Source organism: Chelmon rostratus, chromosome 5 (assembly GCF_017976325.1).
Source record: "Chelmon rostratus isolate fCheRos1 chromosome 5, fCheRos1.pri, whole genome shotgun sequence".
Lineage (NCBI taxonomy): Eukaryota > Metazoa > Chordata > Actinopteri > Chaetodontiformes > Chaetodontidae > Chelmon > Chelmon rostratus.
In genome coordinates this window covers 28,107,980-28,124,062 of record NC_055662.1, presented here as the reverse complement: position 1 = coordinate 28,124,062, position 16,083 = coordinate 28,107,980, and the positions used below count along the sequence as shown (strand labels likewise).

Sequence of the window (16,083 nt, the reverse complement as noted above, 5' to 3'; positions counted from 1 at the left end):
AGCTAAAAAGCAGTGAACTATAAGTGCAGCTGCACAGAACTGCTAGCGTAGCTGTGGACTCTCAGTGTGACACAGCTCTGTCAGCTGTTTGCCCGTTTTCATTCGTTTGGTTTTATTTCCATTTTAGGCAGCGTCCCAACTTTTTTGGAATCTGGGTTGTATTTTAAGGAAGTCTGAAATTTATGTTTTAACATTTCTTTAGCTAAGTTGTATTCTGTTGAGTAGAAAGCAGACTTTCATGCTACGTGCTAATTACTTTGACCTGAAAAAAATAATAAACCAGTTGAAGCATTTAAAATCTTTAAGTCAGGTGAGGACAGTATCACTCTGAAGACTGCAACAGGCCAAGTGTAAACAAAGAAAAAAAATATTTATACTATAATTCTGTTCATTTCAAGTTTATATGTAACACGATATATTAAAATATAGAAATCCATCACAGAGAATTTTACCTCATCCAAAAGGCAGCATACTGACATTCTACTTCCCACAACCCTTTGATAGCCGGCCTCCCCTCACTTCCAGCACACTCAGTACATCGTGCGTCTGTGTCGGCGTGGCATTCTGCCAGCGACACCAGCACCGCTTCAGTTCCAGCTCCCGTCCAGCCCGGTGGGACGCGAGCGCCATGCCAGGCTCCTGTGTGGGATCACTGCTTGGCTGCGGCCGCGTCTTCCAGGAGAGCTCTCATGTCCAACAGAGCATCCTCCACGGCCTGGGCAAACTTGGCAGCGTTCGTCTCCTCACAGCTGTTGAAGGCTGTGATGGCGATGTTGATGTGCTCATCCATGGGATTGTAACACACGCCGTAGCCATCTGGCACCATCGGACCAAAGCACATCACGCAGTCTGTCTTGGAGCCAACCTGGACACGGAGACGGGAGAGATGATGGGCAAATACGCAAACAAACAAACAGGACGACAAATACTCATTCGCTCTGTAATAACAGAGGCAAATATACAGTACCTGGCTGGTGGACAGGTTGTAATGCTGAGCCACAGCAAAAGAGGTGTCCATGAATATCTCAGGCATGGAGGTCAGGTCTTCAATACTCAGCAGCTTCAGCCCGAGGAAGTGTCTGTCTATGCCTTGTCCATGGATTGCCTGAAAAAGAAACGTTTCATGTGTATAACAGATTAATCGGACGGTGTCATAAAGAAGTTAAATTGTTCTGTGAATAAACAGCGGTCGCACTCACGTTGTACGTGTTCTCCTTATGTGTCTGAATGGTCTTCTGCAGCAGCGCCAGCCTCTCTGCGTTCTGTTGGGATCATTTACTGCTCAGTCAGACAGCTCACGAGCCTTAAACTCAACATCTATTGTGTTTATCAGTACCTGTTTAGCAGGGTCTTGCATCGCCTGCACGAACTTAAACGAGTCTACGGTAGTCACGCGGATCGCATCTGTTCGTCCGTATTTGAACATTCGTAACGATGCGCTCTCATAGGTGGAGCAGCACATATTATACATCCTGAAATTCAAAAACAACACACAGGATCTGTGATGCAACACATTTCAGGTCTACGTCCAGCATAACGTGGCTACGAAACGGGATTTCTTATTACCTGAAGTAGGCAAGCTGCAGAGCCATCTGCACAAAGGCATCTGGACTCATCTTATGCTGCTTCGGTACATTTTTACCAAAATGAGAAAACAGAAGCACCTTCACATCTAAATCGTGCACCATTCTAACAAAAGACAGAAAAGAGTGAGTTAAGCAGAGTCATCGAAGCCGAGACGAGAACAATAATCATAACTGCACGTTACGCACATGTTCATATTTTGCTTGGCTTTCTCAATGTCTCTCTTGACCTCTGGTGTAATGTTAAAACGCAGCTTCTGGGGCATGGCCAGGGGAACCATGGGAGTGCGAACCGTTTCTGTTCTCTGCCTGTCCAGAAAATACGAAACAGTCAATTTGATGTCATTTGAAAACATGCAAAACGCTCGTCTAAAAATGGAAACAAACTCACATGTATTTCACGACGTAGTCGATGAGAAACACGGTGGGCGGACCCTCAGCGGGGGCATGTTCGTACACCAGTCCACACGTGCCGTCTTCACCAACGATGAACTGAGGATTTACAAGTACATTCAAATTCTCACCTTCACCACCACAGCACTGTTCAGTATTGCAAATCTGCAGTCTCAAACTGACCTGCAGCGTCTTGTCAAACCAGCGGTTGCCGCTGTTCCAGCGAGCTCCTCCCCCGTGCAGCATCTGAGCAGCCACACGGCTCTGATACAGCTCATCGGACACGCGAGGCATCGGAGCATCCAAACAAACGGTGAAGATACTTTTCTGGATGGCTCGGACCGACTCCTTGTTTGTCTTGTCTGAGGAGGAATAAAATCAAACTTTTCCCTCAAACACTCAAATTCTTCTGCTAGATTTATTTAACGTGGGGTAAATCTAGCTGATACTGAGCGGTTCTGCTCTTCTGCTCTTCAGCTTTTGCTCACCCTTTATCAGGTTGTTGTAGGCTTTTCCCCAGGTGTTGCGGTGCTGTGATGTAAGGATGCCAATAGGCTCCTTGTTAGTCTGCAAAGAGGAGTTCCAGATCTTCTCCAGCTGCATGTACAGCTGGTCGACTGTCAGCCGGGTGCCATCGCTGTTGTACACATCCAAGACAAAGAACTGGGGGGAGAAGCCAGACCAGGCTGATTTAGCCACGGATCCAGTATTTCTTTAGTGATTGCATTTTGATAATGAACATGAGAAGGAGAAGAACAGCAGTGCCATCTAGAGTACCTGGAAGTTGTGGACCACCGTGATATGAGTGGGAGGTGTTTTCCCGATGGCGTAATTTATAACAGTATCTCTCTTCGGACCAGGGATGCGACAGGAGGACAGGATCTGGTAATACTGGTCCATACAGAGGGGCTTCCCACTCAGGTACTCTACAGGCAGGGTCTCACTGTGACACAGCACCGCAAATCAGCCATTTACAGTTTTATAAACCAGCTGCAAGTCATGAAGATAATGAGCTCTGTTTTATTACTGTATTAAACTCACCTGTCAATCATTTTTTTGAAGTCCAAAACTCCTGCGATCAGTTTGGCAGCAAACCTGCACAGAAGACATTGTTGTGTTATTAACAAACGTACCTAGGTTCGTTTCTACATTTAGAACCGGTGCCACTGGCTGACAAGCACCCTGCACACTTAAACTCTGGTGCTGGAGCATTTCTCTGTGGAGCCACCATGTTCAATGCATACCCCATGGGTCACAAAAACAGCTGAGCAATGCTAGGAGCATGGCCAAAGGGCTTTAAATAGACAGCATGTGAATGGAAGCCTGCAAAGGTCGGCTGGAAACTCCAGCTTCATGCGGGCTTGTTTATCCTGCACCTCAACGCAATGTAAATCACTTTTGGAAACGACTTTCTGAGAGTGCTTATAGTCAGACAATTAACTTTTAGAAGTGATATTACCCAAGAAATTAAAAGCACACATTAGAAGTACTGGCTCTTCTTTTTTGTGACTGTACAGGTTGCTTAGTAACACAAACAGCTCAGTTAGCGTGGCTGGTTTTACAGTGGACCCTGGTTTCTCACCTCATCTGTCCTTGTCGATCGTGGAAGTGCATGCGGGGCAGGACAACAGCAGGACTGGTGTAGACCGCCACCGGCATACGACAGTCTAGATAGGCTGACTGCATCCACCATTCTGACAGCTACATGAACGCAGCAAAAGTCAGAGAGCAGGATACAACATGTTTCTACATATTTCTCCATCACCTGTTTAGATTACAGTCTTCAAGGTACAGTCAAATATTCAGCTAAATGCACCCAGATATCTACCCAGTTGTCTGTCTTGCGTGCACGTCTCTCCAGGCCTTTCTGCAGCCTCTCCCCGACACCACCCTTGAGGAACTCCTGCACCAGTTGCCGGGTGTGTTCGAGCTCTTCTTCGCTCACGATGGGCTCCAGAGCAGCCAGGTATCGCTCACATGTCTGCTTCAAGGGCGGCACAGGCAGCTTCGGTAAACCCTCCTGGTGCACCAGGGACCTCTCTGGGATCTGTGTCACCAGTCTGACCAGGCGACAGGGCTTCACCACGCCAGGCCGCAGCTGCAGGACATGATGGTCTTGATAAGCACAAACTCTCCTCTGCCATTATACCGGCAAAATGTAACGCCAAGAAAACATCACAGCTGCTCTTTGGTCAAATATTTTAACTGACTACATGGCAACATTGCAGGCTTTGATATGCGAGACTAACATTTAATTTCACTGATAATCTCACAAGTTGAACCAGGAGATTAATTGTGTGTAAGAGCTCACAGATGCTCACAAATCCAGGTATCAACATGTTGTTAAAGATTAAGTGCATGCAATCGAAGCCTCAAATAGTAAATCACTCCATGCAAATGGGCTCCTGTAGGAACAGGATATAGTGCTGTGAACAACGCTTCTAATGATTTACAAGGTCATATAGTTTACAGTAAGGTGACTCGATCTGTGAAAACTGACACCAAAACAAGTGAGCCCTGCAGAAGCCACCATGCTATTTGTTTGGATCCACCAGCGAAGGCTCTGCCAGCTTATAAATAGAAGGTTGACACAGTTGAAACTTTAGAAAAGGAGCTAAAACAAACACACGTGAAAACAAGAAATATATGTGCCCTCACGCTCACTGGTGGTCAACGATATAAGGTTGTTATCTGACATAATGATGACAATATGTGAAAATACATTTAGGGGGAATCCACTCAGATTTAACGTGGATGTTTAAATCAACAGAATTCAGAATTAGTGACATAAATCATTCACCTTCATGAAGATATCTTACATTCTTGCCAAACTTCTGGCAATGTAATACACAACTTCCGGTCGCCGTTTTCAAAATAAAACGTTGTTGTTGTGTTTTAGCGATACATGCCACAACAAATAATATGAAGAGAAGGTTAACACTGAAGAAGGGCTTTGTAGCGAATTAAACTGCAACTATAGCGACATTTTTTCCCTGATTCCCTGATTTTTATAGCAGCATACGCAGTAAGCTAACGTTATGCTATCGGCTAACTTATGCTAGGCTAACGTTATGAAAGATGTCACAATGGCGGCCTGCTAACGGCGCCTTAAAATAATACTTTGCCTGTACGGGTAGCGTATAACACATTTTGACAACCTGTGTGGGCTAAACACGAGTTACATTTGACCCTAATATTGTGGCATTTCTTGCAGTCCTGTCCAGCGCCCCACCCCCTTCACTCAGGTTCATGCCGGTAAGCCAAACGCAATGTTACTGTGTTTGTTAATACGTACTTAAAAATACATGCAGACCAAATCACGTTAGACTCACCGCAGATCTGACAAAAACACCCAACATCCTGTCCGAAAGACGCGCTACAGTATTTGACTGTCCCGGGAATATAGATGGGAAACCCTCGGGCAGTCATGTCTCAAGGACAAGCACACTGTCTATTCTCAGCTGTCCGCCCCCCTCGGACCCACCGAGGAAAGACAACTGCGAGCTCCTCACCAAAAGTCCTGATTTTTAAAGTGGGGTTTGGTACACGCGTGCCCGCCGTTACGAAATACTGAGCGAAAAATCTTTCAGCAACAATAAGCTGCCTCATTTCAAAGCCTTATTTATTTTATTGAAAGAATTAATAGTCCAGTTATGCATTTGAACCATCAATGAACTATTATCTTTTAGTTTTAGTCACGACAGAGTCATAAATTAGAGATATGATGTCCCACAAGACTGGCAGAATGATAGCAATGGAGAAAAATGCAAGGTCACTGTAAAACCCATTGATGCATATCTATGATAAACCCACTTGTGCACACATAACAAGTACAGTGATGTAATTCATCTGGAGCTGAAGCTGCAATTTAAAGCCAATACATCAGTATTTTTAAATTATGTCAGTTTTATTGATGAATAAAAGCAGGCCCTGGCATAAATAACACATTTACAGGAGGACATTCTGCGTTGGTCTGCTGCATGAGGCTGCACAGATCTCTACCGGCCACATGATGGCGCTCGTCCAACATCTTTCCAGAGAAACAGCGTTAACTCATTTCTTCAGGAAACATAAACCAAAGGCAGACTCCAGAACCCGAACGACTCACCGGCAAAATAAGGTCTGAATGAGAAGTACACTGGTTTTATATTGTGTGGAGGAATTATATTAGTCGTGATAATGTGTGAAAGTGATGCGAAACGCATAAGAGTGATATACAACCACATTTCATCAACATTTTCCAATAACAGAGCAGAGAGAGAGAGAGAGAGGATTGCAGTCGTCTCATGGTTTATTTGAAAGGAATAAAATAAAACGATACAAAGAAAAACAATCATACAAATCAAAATGCTTCGATTGCTCTGGTCCAGCCGCTGCCTGCTAACAGTGTCTGTTTTAAACAAATTGTTTGAGCGGCGAATATTTGCTCAAGGTCCGTCTGCTGCCAACTCACAAACTCAGATAGTCCACCTGAGCCCAACACTGAGATCAGGTTGGAGATGTTCGTGCTGTCCAACTGGTCCGAGTCTGAGTGTGAATCATCATCCGTCCTCATCCTCTTACATGGCACTGGCCCAAAGTCCGGCAAATAAAACTCTGGATCAACAATATGATAACTTGTGTCCATCTTTCGCTTTTTACTGTAGCACTGCGCGCCCTGCGGCTGTTTTGACTGCGCGCAACAGTCTGAGTGGAAGTATCCGTTCGTGACAGTAGTCACCACATGCGTGTCCAAGTCCAGGACAGTCTTTTGGTTGGCTTGTGCGTTTGGGATAGGTAACTCCCAGGAGGATTTGTCTGCACAACTCCAACAGGCGTCCGAAACCATGAGGTCAGAGTCACTTGGTGAAACCATTGCGCAGGCAGATGCGTCTTGGTGCGCCACCTCTGCAGGCTGGCCGATGGGCTGGTGCGCTCCGCAGTGCCAAGTGTCCGACTCAACCCCAGTAAAGTTGCAGTAGAAGTCATCGGCCAACTCCGTTAAGCTCCCCGTCAATTCAAGGTATTCTTGTCTCTCCCGGACTGCAGCTACATCCTCATAGTGATGCGTCCTCTGCGTCTGCGACAAGTTTTTGCTCATATAAAACTGCCTGGCGTTTCTCAGAACGTACGTTACCAGCAAGTTCTTGTGGAGCTTGATGCCTCCTCTCTGCGTCCTGGAGCTTTGGATTTTCCTCAAAGAAATGGAAATCAGATTCTGTGCGTCAAATGCACACTCCATCCTCAACCGGGCCACCCGTTCTTTCCTCTCAGTCTCTCAAAACGTTTGCTTCCTAACTGAAGAAATATTTATGTCTTTAGCTGAGATTCCTACTCGATTCGTGTAGACTGTGTCCATAGCGCTCCATGTCTTCCCAGTAAGGGCATGGATTTGCAACTCTCATCTTTCCTTGCCACGCCCTCACGTAGACATTGTCCAATGGGAGGGAGGCGGTGCTTCTGTTATACGCAAATATCACTACTAGCCTCATTCAGAATGCACGTAGGAGCTGGCATGCTGCATTTCACTAAATGTGTTCCGAGCTTTTTAAATCTCAGTGCGGACAAAAATCATCTAAATTATTGTCCGGGTAGAAAAGTAGAGCAGAAGAGGAAGAATTCAGCAGCTCACAGCAGAGAGTGAGAGAACAGAGCACAGAGTCACACATCAGAGCAGAATGTGAAGAAGTAAAGAGTCATAGAATCAAACTGAAAATAGAAGTAACGCAACAGAACAGAACATAGCAGAGTGTAACAGAATAGATTAGAAGAGAATAGGCTAGAGAGCAATAGAATAGAATAGAACAGAATAGAATAAGGAGTAATAGAATAGAACATTCCAGAGAGAAATCAAATGGAATAGACTACAGCAAAGAGTTCTGCCTAGAACAGAATAGAACATACTAGAGTGCAATAGAATAGATTAGAACATAATATCCTAGAGAACAATAGGTCAGCAAATAATAGAATAGAGAGTAATAGAACAGAACATTCCAGAGAGTAATCAAATGGAATAGACTACAGTAAAGAGTAACTGAATAGAACAGAACATACTAGAGTGCAATAGAATATAATAGCATACAGTGTAATAGTATAGTACAGAACAGAATAGAATAAAATAGAATAGAGAATAATACAATAGAACCTTCTACAGAGTAATCAAATGGAATAGACTACAGTAAAGAGTAACTGAATAGAACATGTAACAGTGAAATGTGTTGAGAATAGATTAGAATTGAGTATCATGGAGAAATAGAACAGACTATAATAACAATATAATAGAACAGAGAGTAACAGAGCAGATTGGAATAAAATTTCCCTGAGAGTAATCACATGGAACAGACTATAGTAAAAAGCAATGCAATAGAACAGAACAGAACAGAACAGAACATAGTAGAATGTAATAGAATCGATTAGAATAGAACAGGCTACAGAGCAATAGATTAGAATAGAACAAAATAGAATGGAATAAAGAGTAATTGAATAGAACATTCCAGAGAGTAATCAAATGGAATAGACTGCCTAGAACAGAATAGAACATACTACAGTGTAATGGAATAGACTACAACATAATATCCTAGAGAATAATAGGACAGAAAAGAATAGAATAGAGAGTAATAGAACAGAACCGTCTACAGAGTAATCAAATGGAATAGACTACAGTAAAGAGTAACTGAATAGAACCTGCAACAGTGAAATGTGGTTTAGAATAGATTAGAATTGAGTATCACAGAGTAATAAAACAGAATAGAACAGAACATATAGTGGTTAATAATTACAATAGAATAGAACAGAGAGTAACAGAGCAGATTAGAATAGAACATCCCTGAGAGTAATTACATGGAATAGACTTTAGTAAAAAGCAACGCAACAGAACAGAAGAGAACATAGTAGAGTGTAATAGAATAGATTAGAACACTCCAGAGAGTAATCAAATGAAATAGACTACAGTAAAGCGCACTGACTAGAACAGAATAGAACATACTAGAGTATAATATCAATAATAGAATAGAATAAGAATAGACTACAGTAAAGAGTAACTGAACAGAACATACTAGAGTCTAATGTAGTCCAGAATAGATCAGAGTTGAGTATCATAGAGTAATAGAATAGAGTAGAAAGAACAGAATATAGAGGCTAATAATTACAATAGAACAGAGAGTAACAGAACAGAATAGAACATTTACAGAGTAATGACATGGGACAGTCTATAGTAAAGAGTAACTGAATAGGACATACTAGAGTGTAATAGAACAGATTAGAATAAGCTAGAGTGTAGCAGAGAGCAATAGAACAGAATAGAATAACACACTTATTGATAGAGCTCTTTTTGTTCCAATAAAAGCAATTCAAACAGATTCCCCGAGCCATAACTGACAGAAAGACTCAATAAAATATATCAGCAACACGATCTTCAAACTGGAGGGATCCTAGAACAACGGAGGACCAAGAAAACGAGGAAAAAGGCAAACAAAAAAAATCTGTTTGGATCAACATTTGAAAAAGTCAACATTTTCCACTTTCCTCAGGCCCTCTGAAGACTGTTCCATGAAGCAGCGCCATAGATTCTGAATGCAGCCTCACGATGACGCATAAACGCTAACCAGCAAAACAAGAGCGAACAGAGGGAAGACAACTGAAGGGGAATAACAACATACTCTGCACTATAATAGCCCGCACTACAGTATACACCACACCATACTATAACTGTATACTACCCAAAGTAACGCAGATAGTTCCTCAAAAGCCAGATTAAATATGCTCATAATATATGCAGACAGTACAGGGGTTAAATGCTCATATTCACTCATGAATTGTGAATGCAGCGTCTGAACCTGACAGTGATGTCATCAGGACTGCCTCTGATAACAGAAATATTGTCACCGCGCTCAGACGTGTGAGGTAAGAGCTCTTTGTGCAGAGATTATCTGTCATCCGTGGCCCACATCTGTTTGTGTGCACACACGCAGATGGCAGACATCGTACCGAACACCTGGAAATGACTTTGATTTCCTGCCAAATGCGTGAATCAGGAGGACAGCCACAATTATGGTTATCATGCTCTGATAATAGAGTAAATTGGAGTCTGACATATGTGTTCTGTCTGGAATAAGTTTAAATGGCAGAGAGCAGATAGATGTTTTTATGTACAGTGTGCTCTGTGTGGCCTAGGCTCATATGTTATGGTATATATAGTGTAGCATAACAGTAGAGAATAAATGAGTTTGATTTAATTTCAAGTGTCTGTAAGTGTTAAGTTAAAGCTTAATCTAAATTCTCAAATGTTGTTAAACAGCATAAACAAGACAAGACTACGATGTGTGGGGAAAATATGTGTGTATGTAAATATGCATAAACAGGACCAATGACCAACAATGTGTTTCTGTAAGTTGTGAGCAAAATAAAAAGTGCAATGAAAGATACTGAAATAAAAAACACATGGAGTGGATGATAATGCGCAGTATATACAGTATGTTTTCACATCTAGCCTCAATAGAAAGGACTAAACACGCAGGTGGGGCGTAGCATATGTAGCCTTTAGAGCATAAAAGGTGTAACTGCACTTAATCCAGGTTTGTATGTCGTGTTTGGAATGAAGTGTTGCATTATGGGTGGCTAAATGGTAACGTAAGATAGATGAGAGTGAGGGAAAAAAAGGGGGGGTTTCTGCCAAAATGTCACAAAAACTGTAACGAACATTTAATTGACATCAGTGAAGAGAAACCACAACCTCTGATCTGAGAGACAGAGCCGAAGGTCAGACCAAATGTCAAATGGACCTCGGATCACTTGTGAAGACTCTGCTATACTCGGACACGCTCATGTGAGTAATCTCATCCGGCTCATATGACAATGATGAAGGCTGTGCTGGTAAAATGTGTATTAAAAAGAGTACTGATGGAAAAACTGCGGGATCTAAGGGATCACTTGGACTTATTGTGCTTTAAAAATAACTGCGGAGGACTAAACTTGTCATTTTAAGGTGAAATAATGTTAAAAATGGCTAAAAGGCTCTAAAATCATAAATACAATTAAAAATGCTAAACATGTTCTGAACATTTTGAATAAACTGCAGATGTGTGTTGTATAAATTCTGATGAAACGTTTGTAACATTAAATTTATGATCCTTAATCTCTGAAAACAATTATGGGCACTGATAATGAAACCAGATGTTAGCTAATCTCATTCACATAGTGCAGTATAGTACAGTACAGCCAGTATAGTGAGGTATATGTACAGCATGATTGTTGGAACGAGGTACGTGTTGAATGTTCTGAATGAAGATGATGATGAAGGGAGATTAACCATGTGATGTGCTTTTATTTACTACCGGTTTGCTCTTATTTATTTACTCTCTCTCCAAACGGCTGCATTCCAGTCCCATGACCAGCGACACCAAATGAAACTGAAAATAAGACATTTCAGCTTCTAGACGGAGTCTTTGTTGCCCCAGTGGGAAAGAAACACACAGATATACACAACACATGAAATATACATTGGTAGTGTATAATACTAGGATTTAGATGGTGTAGTTAAACTACCTACTCGTTGTGACATTTTTGTACAGGAGGGTGTCGGTTCATGTGTGCGGGAGATTTTTGAGGCTTAATTTGTGAAAGTTTCTCATTATAATGCACTGCATTACATGACAACTGGCCATGCAGTTTAATTCAGAGTTACGGCCTCAGAACATAACACACAAACAACAAAAGTGGAAATTGCAATAAAAGGTAAAGTACTATTAGTGATACTGTACAGTCTAGTATATATACTGCAGTGTATAATACTGTATAAATGGATGTCCAGGCTTCTCTATCTGAATTTGTGAATCTTGACCCTGAAATGAGATGTCCTCAGTCTTTCAATGGAAATAAACAAATAAAGAAGCTCATTTAAGCTCTGTAGTGAAGGCTCGCTGTATTTTGAGAGAGACTATAAATGGACCTCACATACAGTCGACAAAGAGAAACCCTCTTATAGGTTCGAAGCGGTTTTTAGGCTGACGTTAACCTTGTTTTGCTCATAAATGGAAAACGTTGTGTTTCGAAAGTACAGAATCCGAACAGATTAGAGAGAGAACAAACTGTTCGCCTCCACTGAAACAGTGTGACCGCTCTGATCGCTGATAAATCTTTATGTTTCTCACTTCAGACTAACAAGACAGCCCAGTTTTCTTGGACTTTGTGGAGACATGTAAAGTAAATACATCTGATAATTTGAGCTGTTTTCGGAGCTCATGAACAAAATATTAATGATGGAAGATGTCAATTTAATAACTCAGAAAACTTGATAGATAGGTGAGCATCCAACCTAAATATTATGCACAGTTACTTTGTGCCGCTTGTGTCGATGAAGGGTTTTAGGTACATTGTATTTGCTAGAAATCCAGGACATAACCAGCTCCCTCTTAATTCTATGAGGTGAGCTTCCAGTACTTTTCTTATCAATAAATCTGTAGTTCTTGAGTTGGTAGCTGAGTCCGAACAGAAAGGAATCAGTGCTAAACAAAGAGAATTCAGCCCGTAGTGCGTCCTCTTAAACGCAGAGCTGAGATATGCAGCTCGGCAGAAGATGCACACAATTACTTGAGAGGCGGGGTGCTTTATTTACATATGCAATATGCATAAGCAAGGTTACTGTGAGGGTGAAATAACCGCGAGATAGAAGGAGGGAAAGAAGGAGGGGTTTGGTATGAGTGTGAGATGTGTGTGTGTGTACGTGTTTGTGTATGTGGTGGTGATGGAGAGAGGGTGTGTGTGGGGTAGGGTGGTGGTGCTGGTGGTGGGTGGGGGGTGGCAGAAAATTGGTGTTATCAATATTTAACCAACCCTTCCAGCATATTTATGGCAGACAATAGAGCAGACCTGCAACTGTCTCATGTGAGTGGAAGTGTATTTATTACGGGCTGGAATAGAGGCTGTAAATAGGATGTTCATTGATATATCCTCGCCACACTCGCACCAGTCGGTACACCAGTCCAACAGTTGATTCGTACCAAAATAAACTATTAACGTATCGGCTAATTGCACGTCACAGCTCGAGTGCATCGCAAATCATTAGGGATATTTCTACATGTGGCGAGCAGATGTATGTAATTCAATCAGTTTGCCGAAAAAAAAGAGAAAAGAACCGAAAAAAGCTATGAAAAGAGGGAGAAGAAATAAAATGTCTGGAGCTTTTTTTCACGGACCCATGGCCTCTCCGAAAATGTTTCCATGTGTTGTGTCTGAGCACACTGAGAGCAAAGAAGGAAAACATTCTCTCCTCCAAACCACATGCAACAGATTCTTTCTGAAGCCAAATAAATCAACCCTGTGTTTCAGATCATGTGACACTTTCTGTGCTTTGTGTTATTCCCAACATATCCTGTTTCAACTCCCCCCCAACACACACACACATACACACACACACCCCATTCCAACACTCTCTCATATGCACGCACAAACACTGCACACACACACACGCATGCATATACACCACACATGCACATTCAGAGTTTCCATTTCCTGTGCGTAAGATCACCTGTGCAGACAGAATGGCGTGCTTCAATGCAACATGCTCAGGCAGGAAAACAGGAAAGGGAGTTCAAGGGTGTCCAACATGAAATACTCAGAGTTAGGGGAAACCCAGAGCTCGTGGCAGCACTCCAGTTTCTGAAGACAGTAAGTAAAGTTTCACTAGTGCACTTTATTTTTTTTTTTTTTGCACTCCACTTTTGCTTGTGCGAAAACGTTCTAGAAGTCTGTTCGGTCAGAACATTCGTTTCAGCACATCATGCAGCAGAGGACAGCGAGCTTCTGGAATAATGCTTCGCCTTTTTAAAGGAGCAGTTTAACATTTTGGGAGATGTGAAGGGTCCATGCAACTCTGCTACAGGCGCTTAGCTTAGCTTAGCATAAAGACTAGAAGCAGGGGCAAACGGCTAGCATAGCTGTGTCAGAAGGTAAAACAAGATTAAGAGTTTACACACATCACAAACCTACTGTTTGCACTACTGTGTTATTTATGTTTAACACTTGTTAATATAAGTTTCATCTGTGCAAATATCTTGAGCAATATTGCATTTTTACACTCTTTTTGTACATAATGTATATATTTATGTATATATATTTATATATATGTATATATGTATATATATATATGTATATATACGTATATATATATATCCTAGATTTTGTATTTTTGTATCCTTTTTATTGTCTATTTGTTCTTTTTTAACATCTCCCTTTTAATCTCGCTATTATTGCTGTCTGTCTGTCTTACTGTCCCTGGCATGGGACCAATAAAGTTATATCTCATCTTATCGTACAGCTTCTCTAGCATTTCTGTGTTGCTGTACTTTGACAAAACAATGCTTTTTAGTAAAATGCTAACGTAAGCATGCTAAAATGCTAAAAATGCAGATGCTAATGTACAACCCAGATTCAGAAAGTTGCGACGCTGGGTAACTCAAATAAAATCAACGAAGCTGAAGAGCTCGAACATTAAATATACTGCAAGTTATCACATTCTGTTTTATTTTATACAGCATCCCAACTATTTGGAATCACGGTTGTGCTTAGTTTGGAATCAGGTTTAGATGTTCACTCTCTTAGTTTAGCATGCTAACATGCTAACATTTGCTATTTAGGATGGGAAATATGTTTTTTTTTTCTTTCTGGCTGAAAGTTAGGTAGATACATGTGTCACATCTGTATGGTAAATATAAAGCTGGAGCCAACAGCTGGATAGCTTAGCTTAGCATAAAGACTTGAATCAAGGGGAAACTGTAATAGCTCGCCTACCAGCACCTCTGAAGTTAACTAATTAACATCTCGTTTGTTTAATTGACAAACCGAACGATGAACTGCATGTTGCACAAAATGTTGAACTTTTCCTTCAGGCGTTCCATAATCTCCTGACAGACATATATCCCTCATTTTTTTCCCTCTAAAACCATCCATAAATTGTACTTAGCATGTACTATTGCACCTTGTAGTTCTGTGTGACATGCCGTACTGATCAATCGCCCCAGTTCTCTGTGGGGTAACACAGTGTTCCCCTGTGCATCTGACAGCCATCCCTAGCCCATTTACTGTCAAATGGGCTCCGCTCTCTTTGCCTGAGCTCAGATGCAGATTTATGCCAGAGCAATGCCGGTTCTTGCATATTAGATGAAAGCCTTGTTTGCATATACCCGCTCTCTCTCTCTCTCTCCCCCTCCTCCTCCCCTCCTTCCCTCTCCCCCTCTTCTTTCTCTCTCTTCCTTTTTTCTGAGGCGTCACTTTAATATGTATGCAAATGGGCTGCGCTCCACGGGCAGATATGTGTGGAGTCCTGTCCTGCAGTCAGGAGGTGTAGGAGAGATTGTGTTTGTATTTATGAGGCATGGGCCCTGCCGCTCCTGGGAGAGAAAACGCTGCGAGTAGTGTGGTGGAGGCTCTGCAGTGCAGGCAGAATGCAGATATGCCAATAACAGAGGTCATGGTTGTCACTAATGATAAGAAGAGACAATTAGACAATAGCATAGCTGTAATGTACCCCCCCGCTACACAGACACACACCCTCTTATACACACACACACACAAACAAACAAACAAACACACAAGCTCTGGCATGAAGCAAGCCAACAGACTGAGGAGGAGATGCTTCTTCTGGAATGTTCTGTACGCCGCAGCAGCGCTTCTCTTCAGCTCTGCTCGACCGGGACGGCCAGTCCTGGGTGATTGGTGTGGGTAAAAGACCAATCTATCCATCCCGTGCACCCCTCAGGGGGGTGAGGATCACTGTCAGGGGCTGAGGCAGAGGAGACAAGGTCAGGTCACCTACGAGAGGGGCACCTTTAACCCATTTCATCAGTCTGATGCGTCCCAGACAGGCCTCAAAAGGCGGTGATCAATAACGTCTCTGTACCAGCAGAAATAAATGAACAGTGCAGCAGCTCCGCGTCGTGGTGCGTATTATCTTTATCTTAGCGTGTGTTGTGTAAAATTTCCTGTTACATGTGTGCGTCGCAAAATCACAGGAACGATCTACTTTCAAATAAAATGAATTCATTTCAGACGTGTATTGGAAAATAATAGAAAAAACTCGGTGACAGTAACAATGAATGCCTGGTATTATGTTCAAGACATAATAATATCTTGG

The 16,083-nt window shown here is 42.1% G+C and overlaps 2 protein-coding genes across 2 annotated transcripts; both read right to left on the bottom strand.

The window, feature by feature from the left end:
• Positions 1-265: 265 nt before the first annotated feature.
• LOC121606705 (carnitine O-acetyltransferase-like) lies at positions 266-5,450 on the bottom strand. The gene is made up of 14 exons (XM_041937208.1): positions 5,309-5,450; positions 3,805-4,074; positions 3,559-3,677; positions 3,018-3,071; positions 2,754-2,919; positions 2,465-2,639; positions 2,160-2,338; positions 1,975-2,075; positions 1,773-1,892; positions 1,567-1,689; positions 1,337-1,472; positions 1,200-1,262; positions 968-1,105; positions 266-865 (listed from the first exon to the last, which is right to left on the bottom strand). The coding sequence occupies exons 1-14, from the start codon at positions 5,333-5,335 to the stop codon at positions 650-652; spliced, it is 1,887 nt and encodes a 628-aa protein (XP_041793142.1). The 5' UTR covers positions 5,336-5,450; the 3' UTR covers positions 266-649.
• A 799-nt stretch (positions 5,451-6,249) lies between these two features.
• On the bottom strand, positions 6,250-7,327 carry LOC121607038 (immediate early response gene 5-like protein). Its single transcript, XM_041937692.1, has one exon. It carries the CDS (start codon positions 7,195-7,197, stop codon positions 6,319-6,321), a length of 879 nt encoding a protein of 292 aa, XP_041793626.1. The 5' UTR covers positions 7,198-7,327; the 3' UTR covers positions 6,250-6,318.
• Between the last annotated feature and the right edge of the window lie 8,756 nt (positions 7,328-16,083).

Coding starts and splice junctions, on each gene's coding strand:
- LOC121606705 (XM_041937208.1), bottom strand. CDS start 5,335: ATGTTGGGTGTTTTTGTCAGATCTGCG. Junction 2,076..2,159: donor GGTTTGACAAGACGCTGCAG/GTCAGTTTGAGA, acceptor GTAAATCCTCAG/TTCATCGTTGGTGAAGACGG. Junction 1,690..1,772: donor GCCAAGCAAAATATGAACAT/GTGCGTAACGTG, acceptor GTCTTTTGTTAG/AATGGTGCACGATTTAGATG.
- LOC121607038 (XM_041937692.1), bottom strand. CDS start 7,197: ATGGAGTGTGCATTTGACGCACAGAATCTGATTTCCATTTCTTTGAGG.